This window comes from Diabrotica virgifera, chromosome 4 (genome assembly GCF_917563875.1).
Source record: "Diabrotica virgifera virgifera chromosome 4, PGI_DIABVI_V3a".
Taxonomy (NCBI): Eukaryota; Metazoa; Arthropoda; class Insecta; order Coleoptera; family Chrysomelidae; genus Diabrotica; species Diabrotica virgifera.
The window spans coordinates 45,066,066-45,078,444 of NC_065446.1; the positions used below are offsets into that span (position 1 = coordinate 45,066,066).

Here is a 12,379-nt window from a genome sequence, read left to right on the forward strand (position 1 = left end):
GTGAGTGCGAGAGAGATGCCATTGCGGCAGTCCAATGGGGCATCTTACTCGCACTCACATTTACAGCCGTGTCAATACGCTCTTATGGCTTATTGTTAATAATTAAAAATAACAGCATAAGAATAAATTAATGACACAAATTTCTTCAGGATCATGTAGGGGGGGGGGCTTTAAACTTTGATTTAGTCACTTTGTGACTTTCATAATAATAATTTTTAACCGAGTTATTTAGTCTTAAAAATGGCGATTTTTGCGTTTTTTAAATTTTAAATTGCTTATAACTCGAAAACCATCAGCCTTAGAGAAAAATTACAAGAGACATTTTTTGTCCAGAATTGTCTAAAAAAACTAAAAAAAATGTGTCCACACCAAAAATAATAATTTTTTCAATTTGATTAAAAAATTTTTTTTTTAAATTGGACCACTTTTCTCGTGGGCGTCTTCTTGAACCTTATTCTGGGGTGTATTACAAATGTGATTAAGCAAAAAAATCTCATGGGAATTTTTTTTTCCAACGAACCCGCCGTTTTCTCCTTGTCTAAATAATTCGATGAAATAAAATTATTTTGACATAATATTTAAAAGTCAGTTCAGTAGACAATTAAAATGGTTTTAAATAGTCGTCATGGAAACCAATATCGTCGTCGTGGTAACCCATTATATTGAAAGTTTGGTTTTGACAGTCTTGTCAAACAATTAATTTGTGTATTTTCACTTCTATAAAAATTGATATAACTCTATTTTTGTGGCTTTTTTCCAAACGGACGGCCCTAGAAAAAATATTGTTCCTAACTCATGCGAAAAGTGTCTTCCCCGCACTCGACTGCTTGCCCGAACTCCGCTATCGCGTCGTTCGGGTCAACGGCAGTCTCGTGCGTGAAAGTATTAGGTACATTCCATGTCAAATCACTCAGGCAAAAAATTTTGGATCTCCGATTTGTCTGAAAATTGGTATATAGCTTCTGCGGGACGTAAAAATAAGATATTTAAGGTCAAAAAATCTTCTTCTTTTTTTCTCAAAATGTTATTTTATGCGATTTTACAGTGATTTGGTGTTTATTTAAACAAATTTGCATTTTCTGTCGTAAAGTATCAATGAAAAACATAATATTTTAATAGAAAGGACTCAAAAATGTCATTATATGGCATTATAACAAGTTATTTTGAATCAAAACAAGTTTTTTATCAAATTTTATAGTGTAAAAAAAGTTAAAATACCGTTTTTTACATTTTCCTCCATTCCCAAAATACATCATCATCGATTTGGCTGAAAATTTGCCCACAGATAGCCAAAAGATAGGACATTAAGTGGTTGGAAGGATTTAAATTATATTACAATACCAAAAAAGTTACATGCAGTAATATATATATTAGTAGTATATATAGCTCAGAAGTATATATTAGTCCAGTCGGGATAGCATTTGAAATTGAATGCCGAGCTGCCCAAAATTTTATTTTTCTGATCTTTAGAGGAGTCAATAGTTGCCTAAATTTAAAACCACGAATGAATTCCTCCGTTACGTTAGCCGCCATCTTGATTTTAAAGGAGAACCTGTTTTGCTCAATATCTCCGCCATTTTTAACTTTTCGACAAAAATGGTAGGAACTGAAATTGTTCCAAATAAATCGTATTTACAATTATTACAATTTCTTTTTAACAATTTTTGTCGTGAAGTCGATATTTTCAGTAGTAATTGCACAAGAGCTCTAAAATTATTGAATTTTTCCCGAGTGTCACTTTGGCAGTTTTAATTTCACGAGACGAAGGCGAGTGAAATTATGTCAAAGTGTCACGAGGGCAAAAATTCTATATTAATTTTAGAGTTGGAGTGCAATTTGTTGCGATTATTTCATGAATAAAACTGTTCAAAACCAAAATTTTATTGTAATTTATATATGTAAGTACCAATTAGTGAAATTAAACACACAGTTGTTATAAATATGTATTTGACGATTGAAAGTCATCACTTTTATAATTTTTAAAACATTTGTCATTAATGTCACTTAATGTATTTTTTCGTAGCAACGAAGGGCATCTGACGTAATATGCTTAACGACGGGAGATTATTAAAAAGTATCACCTTAATTTGCATGTCTGTAGCTTTCTATTGGTCAGAATCTCCTATGAATGAAATAATCACCTTAATTTTTATGTCTGTAGCTTTCTATTGGTCAGAATCTCATATGAATGAAATAATCGAGTTAATTGTACTTACAGTAGACGCCTATATTTTTGACTATAATATTGCATGTAACTTTTTTGGTATTGTAATATAATTCAAATCCTTCTCACCACTTAAAGTTCTATGTTTTGTCTATCTGTGGGAAAATTTTCAGCCAAATCGGTTATGATATATTTTGGGAATGGAGAAAAATGTAAAAAACGGTATTTTAACATTTTCTACACTATTAAATTTGATCAAAAGCTTGTTTTGAATCAAAGTAACTTGTTATAATGCCATATAATGACATTTTTGAGTCCCTTCTATTAAAATATTATGTTTTCCATTGATACTTTACGATAGAAAATGCAAATTTGTATAAATAAACACCAAATCACGGTAAAATCGCATAAAATAACATTTTGAGAAAAAAAGAAGAAGAAGATTTTTTTGACCTTAAATATCTTATTTTTACGTCCCGCAGAAGCTATATACCAATTTTCAGACAAATCGGAGGTCCAAAATTTTTTTTGCTCCAAAATGGAGTGATTTGAAATGGAATGACCCATTACTTTCCTCACTAGTTAGGAAAATAACTATTTTCCGTATTGTAAATTCTCCAAAATTGTAAATTTTCTATGTTGTCCTTTGGCATTCCTGTGGCCATATTGTTATTTTTATTACAAATATATTTTTGTATTCGTTAAATTAATTCTTCCATTTTCTCATGTCGATTTTTGTTTTCAGGAAGCATACCGGCGATGGGTGTGCAGTTCTCTGGTGCCTCATTACACACGTTCTGGCGAACGATTACGACCGTGCCTACGCGTGTGTCAAGATGTCGAACAACAGTGTCCGTACCTGCTGCCGGATCAAACTGTGTCTCCTGGAGAGGCGGCCCATCCGACACCTCAATACGCCGGGGAACCGACATTTCTCTGCCTTGGTATGTATTTTATCCACTTAATGTTTTTCGAAAAAGGTTGTTCAAATCTTAAGATTTAGACAAAAATTAAGTGAATAGAGATATACGAATCACAAAGTATGGTACAAATAATATAAAATGGTTTTGGTAATTTAGAAAACATCTTGATTTACATTAAATTTTAATTATTTCCAACCAGCATTTTCTCATATTTAGTGTTTATTGTGAGTCTATATTGTATTATATGTGTTTATTATTATTCTTCTTCTTCTTTCTTCTTGTATGTAGGCTTTAAAGCCTGTTTCTTCTTCAATATTAGCCTCCTAAATTGTTTAAGTTATCGCACCATCTTTTTCTTGGTCTGCCAATACTTATTCGTCCATTTGGTGACTTATCTTGTGCTATTCGTACTATCCTATCCTATGCCATTCTACTAATGTGTTCGTTCCACTCCTGTTTCCGTTTTGTCACCCATCCATTTATGTCTTCTACATTGCATGATCTTCGTATGTTTTCGATTCTCACCCTATCCAACAGACTTTTCCCTGATATTCGTCGGAGTATTTTCATCTCTGTTGTTTCTAGTAGTCGTCTCGTTTTAGATGTGTCAGGTCTTGTCTCCGCCGTCTATGTCATAGACCGGGCAGTATCGTCGCCCCCGCTAGCGCAATTATTCCGATTCGATTTTTTTGCACAAAATTACTCAAATAGAGGTGCTTATAACTTATCCACAGGGGGCCGGGAGGTGCCGTGGTCGAAAAATTTTTTAAACAATTTTTTTTAAACAAATTCACAAAAATAATTTTTTTATTTCCAAAAATTCTTTTTTAGATAACTTGGGTCATCGTGAGCAAAAAAGGTCTCTTGTCATTTTTCTCCAAAATTGACTGTTGTCGAGTTATACGCGATTAAAAATTGGAAAAATGCGAAAATGGCCATTTTTAAGGCTTCATAACTCGATCAAAAACGATTATTATGAAATTCAAGAAGTGGCAAAATCAAGATTCAAATACCTTCTTCAGCATTCTGAAGAGGGTTTTGTCATTAATTTATTACAAAGCTGTTATTTTTAGTTATTAACAATTAGCGCTATAGTCCAACTGTATCGTCGCCCCCGTTAACGGAACTATTTCGATTAAATTTTTTGGCACAAACTTACTCAAAAAGAGGTCCTTATAACATATCCATAGGGTGCCGGGCGGTGCCGTGGTCGAAAAATTTTTTAAACAATTTTTTTAAACAAATTCACAAAAATAATTTTTTTATTTCCAACAATTTTTTTTAGATAATTTGGGTCATTCTGAGCAAAAAAGGTCTCTTATCATTTTTCTCTAAAATTGACTGTTGTCGAGTTATACGCGATTAAAAATTTGAAAAATGCAAAACTGGCCATTTTTAAGGCTTAATAACTCGAATAATATGACTATTTTATTTGTTAAAAAATGTTTCATTTACCTATTTGTTATTAAAATTATGTTATAGTATGGTATAGTTAGACCCAAACCCAGACATCCAAAGTGAAAGTTATCCTCCACCACCAAATTGTTTTATATGGTCCACATAATGTTCAGAAAAAAGTCACACCAATTTGAGCGTCGGGTTTGGGGGGCAGAGGGGAGAGAAATCTGCAAATTCGTAGTTTTTTATGTTTTTCGTCAATATTTCTAAAACTAAGCGGTTTAGCATGAACAACCCTCTACATAAAATTGTTCTACATTAAATTTGAAATAAAAAAGGTCCTATGCATAACCCTTCTAAAATGAACGGTTCCAAAGTTACGGAGGTAGTATAGTATAATTGGTCCAACAAAAGGCCTAACCCAGACATCCAAAGTAAAAGTTTTCCTTCAACACCAAATTGTTCTATATGGTCCACATATTGTTCAGTAAAAAGTTACACCATTTTGAGCGTCCGATTTTGGGGGGAGATGGCGGAGAAATCGGTAAATTAGTAGTCTTTTTAGGTTTTTCGTCAATATTTCTAAAACTATGCTTTAGCGTAAGGAATGTTCTATAGAAAAATGTTCTGCATAAAATTTAAAACAAAAAAGGTTCTATACATAATTGTCATAAAGTCAACGGTTCCAGAGTTACGGAGGGTATAAGTGGAGGTTTTCGATACATTTTATATTTACCGAGTTCTCCCCCCTCTCCCCCCCAAACCCGACGCTCAAAATGGTGTGACTTTTTCCTGAACATTATGTGGACCATATAAAACAATTTGGTGTTGGAGAATAACTTTCACTTTGGATGTCTGGGTTTTTGGTATAGTTATATCATAAATATTGCCCAAAAAATATAAAAAGTATCGAAAACCTCGACTTTTCACCCTCCGTAAGTCTGGAACCGTTGATTTTATAACAATTATGTATAAAACATTTTTTGTTTTAAATTGCATGTAGATCATTTCTGTATATAACATTGTTCACGCTAAAGCATAGTTTTAGAAATATTGACGAAAAACTTACAAAAACTACTAATTTACCTATTTCTCTCCCATCTCCCTCTCAAACTGGACGCTCAAAATGGTGTAACTTTTTACTGAACAATATGTGGACCATATAGAACATTTTGGTGTTGGGGGAAAACTTTTACTTTAAATGTTTGGGTTAGGCCTTTTTTTTGGACCAGTTATACTATACTACCTCCGTAACTTTGGAACCATTCATTTTAGAAAGATTATACATAGGACCTTTTTTATTTCAAATTTAATGTAGAACAATTTTGTATAGAGGGTTGTTCATGCTAAACCGCACAGTTTTAGAAATATTGGCGAAAAACTTAATAAACTACGAATTTACCGATTTCTCCCCCCTCTCCCCCCCCCAAACCCGACGCTCAAAATGGTGTGACTTTTTTCTGGACATTTTGTGGACCATATAGAACAATTTGGTGTTGAAGGATAACTTTCACTTTGGATGTCTGGGTTATGCCATCTTTTGGATCAACTATACTATACTATTATGTTTAATTGTTGAAGCGGATGAATTAGAATAATTGCCGTGATTGATTCTATTATAAAATATTATGCATTTAACTTGGCGATAGTTGATGAAAAATTGAATAACATTTGCAAAAAAAAATAAATAAACGAAACAAAGTTTTAAACTTTGATGTGGTCACTTTCTGACTCTCTTAATAATAATTTTTAATCAAGTTACTAACCCTTGAAAATAGCCATTTTCGCATTTTTCAAATTTTAAATCGCGTATAACTCGACAACAATCAATTTGAGACGAAAACTACAAGAGAACTTTTTTGCTCAGAATGACCCAAATTATCTAAAAAAAATTGTTGGAAATGAAAAAATTATTTGTTTAAAAAAATTGTTTAAACAATTTTTCGACCACCGGCCGGCACTTTGGATATGTTATAAGGACCTATTTTTGAGTAAGTTTGTGCAAAAAAATCTAATCGAAATAGTTCCGCTAACGGGAGCGACGATACAGTTGGACTATGCCGCTAATTGTTAATAACTAAAAATAACAGCTTTGTAATAAAATAATGCCAAAAATCTCTTCAAGACGTTGAAGAAGATATTTGAATCTTGATCTTGTCACTTTTTTAATTTCATAATAATAATTTTTAATCGAGTTATGAAGCCTTGAAAATGGCCATTTTCGCATTTTTCAAATTTTAATCGCGTATAACTCGACAACAGTCAAGTTTAGAGAAAAATGACCAAAGACCTTTTTTACTCACAATGATCCAAATTATCTAAAAAAAAATTGTGGGAAATGAAAAAATTATTTTTGTGAATTTGTTTAAAAAAAATTGTTTAAAAAATTTTTCGACCACGGCACCGCCCGGCACCCTGTGGATATGTTATAAAGACCTCTTTTTGAGTAAGTTTGTGCAAAAAAATCGAATCGAAATAGTTCCGCTAACGGGGGCGACGAGACAGTTGGACTATACCGCTAATTGTTAATAACTATAAATAACAGCTTTGTAATAAAATAGTGACAAAAATCTCTTCAGGACGTTGAAGAAGGTATTTGAATCTTGATTTTGTCACTTTTTGAATTTCATAATAATCATTTTTAATCGAGTTATGAAGCCTTGAAAATGGCTATTTTTGCATTTTTCAAATTTTAAATCGCGTATAACTCGACAACAGTCAATTTTAGAGAAAAATGACAGGAGACCTTTGTTGCTCAGAATAACCCAAATTATCTAAAAAAATTGTTGGAAATAAAAAAATTATTTTTGTGAATTTGTTTAAAAAAAATTGTTTAAAAAATTTTTCGACCACGGCACCGCCCGGCACCCTGTGGATATGTTATAAAGACCTCTTATTGAGTAAGTTTGTGCAAAAAAATCGAATCGGAATAATTGCGCTAGCGGGGGGGGGACGATACTGCCCGGTCTATCAATATAGGTCTAATTGCTGCTTTATAGATTCTTGCTTTTGTGTCTTGTCTTAGGTGTTTGTTCTTCCAGATTGTGTCATTAAGAGATCTCACCGCTTTAATTGCTTTTAAGCTTTGTTGTCGTACTTCCTCTTCAACATCTCCGTATCTACTGGTTATATCTATTCCCAGATATCTAAACCTTGTGTGTTTATTCATATTATCTGATTATTATTCTTCATGTACCATGTCCTTTCAAAATGTTGGTTACCACAATAGATATCGTAATTTTATTCACTGCCACCCTAAATGCTCAGGGCCCATTTTACCACTAGACCCGTGAGGCACCTGCCTCGGGCCCGCATTTTAATGGGGCCCGGGAAGAACACACAAAAAATTTTTATTGAAATAACAAAATAAATTTTCAAAATTCTTTCATTTTACAAACAGGAAATGATAAATGATGACTTCACTGTTGATTTTTAAGCGACTTTGCCCGTCACAAGTACATCTCCCTCATCTCCTATAGAAAATGACAATGTCAATATATCTTTTTCTAGCGATATAGGGGATTGGCCAAAACATTTAAATATGAAATTTCAAGGATATTTTATAAATAATCGACCGAATTAATATATTTATAAAATTAGTGAATTTGTTACATAACTGGATAATAATAAAACCCGATATTTGCGATTTTTTATAAAATGAAAGCTAATGTAGCCGTGTTTATTGTTACGTTTGTAAACTGATTTCCACAAAAATTGTTGTTCTTCTAACTTTTGATGGGTATAATGACTGGAAAAATATCAATAGTACAGTTATTCAACATGAGCGATCTCCTGAACATATTTCATCAATTGGTACATTAGTCAGGAGAAGTAGTACAGCAGGAGAAATTGTAACATTAATGGAAAAAGTTGTTTAGAAGAAAAGGCAAATTAGAGAAATTCAATTTTTATCTAAGAACGATATATCCTTTTTTGGTTCAACAACAAGATTATTTACAAAAGGAAATGACATATTATATACCGTGTGTCGAATTTAAAATGACGACAGCCCTATATTTTGGCTATCAAAATAAATACAGATTTGAAGTTTTGCATAGTCATACAGGTTGAATGTTCACATTTTTAAGATACTCAGCTGAAATGTAAATTTTGAACGCAGCCTAATGCTATGGTAAATTTTCGATATTTTGCTTCGCGTTAGAGATATCGTAAAAAGTTATTTGAAAAAGTACTTAAAAATCTTATTCTAATCCCACATACCAAATTGTATGGCAAAATTCACACTGTTTTCTCAGTATTTGTAGTCAGGGCCCTAAAATTCATTTCAGATGTCCCGAGATGCATCTCGAGCCACCCAATTTTTAGGGCAAACTTTTAGGGCCCTGACTATAAATAATGAAAAAACTAAAAGTGCGAATTTTGTCATAAAATTTTGGAGTAAGAATAATATTTGGAACAACTTTTTCAAATAACTTTTATCGATATCTCTATACTGCGAAGCAAAATATCGAAAATTTACCCTGGTTGCGGAGTCGCAGTAGGCTGCTTTTAAAATTTAAATTTTAGCTGAGTATCTTAAAAATGTGAATATTCAACCTGTATGAATTTGGAGAACTCCAAATCTGACGTTCGGATGTTCTAAACTTGTGACCTGTTCCACAATTAAAACTTGTTTTCCAGTGTTCCCGTACACCAAAATTTATCCGACAAGACACCGTTCTATTAACAAATTTTCAGCTTGCTATTAATCAACTTGTTTTTGTACGCGGGATCCAGGCCTATAAGCTAAAGTCTTAACCAGCAGTATTTCTTTAGCTTATATCAGCACCATATGCAATATACTAGCTCATATGATTTAGTTCTATTAAGTCGTCTGGTCTAGTTCGTCTTGTCAAGCAGCTGGAGTGCCTCAACAGTCACGTGACGATATAGCCTGTCTTCATGATTCCGGGCAAGTTTAGAGATAGTCTGTTTAACGGTGTCGATCCCCAGATCTTTTGTAGATGTTGCTGTTTCTAATGTACCAAGGGGCATCTACGATGTTCCTTAGTACCTTGTTCTGGAAACGTTGAATTGTTCGTGAATTACTTTCGCTGGCACACCCCCATGGTTGTATGCCATAATAAATGTCTTCTTATTCGTCTTCTTGTTTTTATATAGACATGACTACCTGTTTTTTCAATGTGCCTCCAGTAAGTTGTCATTCCATAGTTTTCGTGGTCTTCCCACTGATCGTCTTCCTTTTGGGGAACCGTCTCTCGCCGTCCTTACTACTCTATTTGTTATCTTTCGGCTTATGTGGTCGTTCCATTCTACTCTTCTGTTTTTTACTCAGTTGTTAGCGTTGTCCACCTTGCACCTCCGTCATATATCTGCACTTCTAGCTCTATCACACAGTGTCTTACCATCGATTCTTCGAAGGGTTTTCATCTCTGCTGTTTCTAGCATTCTTTTTGTCGTCTCGGTATCAGGTCGTGTTTCTGCAACTTATGACATTACTAGTCTGATGACTGTTTTGTAAATTCTGATTTTCCTATCTTTTCCGATATTTTTATCACTTCATATTGTCTTATTCAGACAATCTACGGCTCTGTTTATTCACTTGATCTTCCACTTCTGTTTCGAGCTTTCCGTATCTAGATAGTGTGATGCCTAGATACCTGTTTAAACTCTATGACTTATTCTATTAGTCGATCTAGACGGTCCAGTTAGCTGAGGCGCAGTCGATCGACAAGTTTAGTGGATTTGCAATTTGCGATCGCTGGTTCGAGCCTCAGCTAGGTCATGAAATTAATAAAAGGCCAACGCCGTAGTATAAAACTCAATAGAGTCTACGGCTTGGTCTGCAATAAACTGGCGTCTGATCGGCCTATAGAGGAGCTACCGAAGGGCATTGACGCCTAAGAACGGTGTATATACATACTTATTCTATTATCTGACCCTCCAGATCTAATTTACATTTTAAAATATGCGAATCTGTTATAACATCATAATATATGCTACAAAAGTAGCATATATTAATTTTTTAGCGTTTAGCAGTGCAGCATACGTTGTAAATCATCTTCACTGCATTCGTCTGAATAGCAGATTATTTTAAGTTGTTTTTCTCCCATTTGGTATATAGTTCAGAGAAATAAGGAAAAAATAGCCTGTTGGTGACACAACCCCCTCCAGGCCGAAACTAAATTTTTTGAGTAATATGGACATCTATAGTAATAACCTATATATTTCCTGTAGCCGATTTTGATGATATACATAGTTATAAACAAATGAAGATCAAAAAACGGTAAATTTTCGCTTTTTTCGTCTATTACTAAGAAAATAGTCATTTTAAACAAATCTGAGAGTAAGAAACTCACAAAAGGTATAAAAAACTTCAATATGGCGTTTGCTGAATATATCTATCCTTATTGGTTGCTTAGAAAATTGCAAAATAAATCATAAATTTTGAGTTTTTATAAATATTTATAACTTATGTAAAAATTAACTTAGAACCTACTTATTACACGGAATGCTGAGACTTATGGTGCTTAATTCATACCCTAAATTTCGAAAAAATTGGTTAAATAGTTTAAAAGTTATTTAATTTGTTTATCCCAAATTTATTTTTTTTGCAACACTGTAAGTCAGAAATTGATGAAGCTACAGTAATACTTTGGATAGTTTATGGAAGAAGGAAATTTACAGTATTAATTTAATTAAAAAAAATTACAAAAAATAATTATAAATATTGCAAAATTATTTTGCAAAAACATGTGAATTAAATAAATGGGGGGGCTAACTTTGTCCCTAATTGTCCTAGGACAGTTGTTTTTCTTTCTAAATGTGTATAAAAATTCAGTCTTTCTAAATATGAAAAAATAATTTTTCTACAGGTAACGGTTAAAAAGTTATTCTAATTGTTTATAAGTAAGCAAAAAATCGACATGTTTTTTCAAAATAATTTTATACTGTTTAAAATTACTTTTTGTCATTTATTTTTAATAATGGTAATAGTATAAATGTTCTTCTTTCATAAACTGTCCGAAGTATGATTGTAGCCTCATAATTTTCTGACTTGTAGTGTTGCAAAAAAAATGAATTTGGGATAAACAAATTAAATAACTTTTAAACTATTTGACCAATTGCTTTGAAATTTAAAATATAATTTAAGTACAAGAAGTATCAGCATTTTGTGTAATAAGAAGGTTCTAAGTTAATTTTTACATTAGTTATGAATATTTTTAAAAACTCAAAATTTATGATTTATTTTGCAATTTTCTAAGCAACCAATAAGGATGGACATATTCATCGAACGCTATATTGAAGTTTTTTATACGATTTATGAGTTTCCTACACTCAAATTTGTTTAAAGTGCTTAACTTTTTGGTAATAGACGAAAAAAGCGAAAATTTAGCGTTTTTTGATCTTCATTTGTTTATAACTATGTATATCATCAAAATCGGCTGCAGGAAACATATAGGTTAATAATATAGATGTCCATACTACTCAAAAAATTTGGTTTCGGCCTGGAGGGGGATGTGTCACGAGAAAAATCTTATTTCTCTGGACTAATACTTTTTAGCTCTTACTTTTTTATTTCATTCATGATCAGGTTAAACAATAGAGGATTCAGGGAATAATAAATTTGAAATTTGAAAATTTGAGAAAATTATGCACATGAAACCTCACATTATAATTCAATACAACCGAAGGAAAAACTGTGCATCGCAAAAGTAACTTTCTGACTTTTAAAAATAGAGTTTCGATGTTGAATTATATGTGAGTCTTCAAACATTCCTTTATTTCCCCAAACTTTTCGTTTTTCCTATGCAACCGAACAAAATTGACACCGAAAAATAAGATTCCAGCTCAGATATCAAATTTGAGAAGAGACGTACGTTTCTAACGGATGGAAACCGACTTGGGGCCCGTAGAGATTTCATGTAGTTTC

General features: G+C 32.6%; 1 protein-coding gene across 1 annotated transcript in view; it reads left to right on the forward strand.

Moving 5' to 3' along the window:
* Positions 1–12,379, forward strand: part of LOC114327088 (NALCN channel auxiliary factor 2) — a 131,420-nt gene that overhangs the window by 40,631 nt on the left and 78,410 nt on the right. Inside the window, exon 2 of the mRNA XM_050649210.1 lies at positions 2,910–3,108. Within this exon, the coding sequence (XP_050505167.1) occupies positions 2,910–3,108 (199 nt within the window). The remainder of the gene's footprint in view (positions 1–2,909; positions 3,109–12,379) is intronic.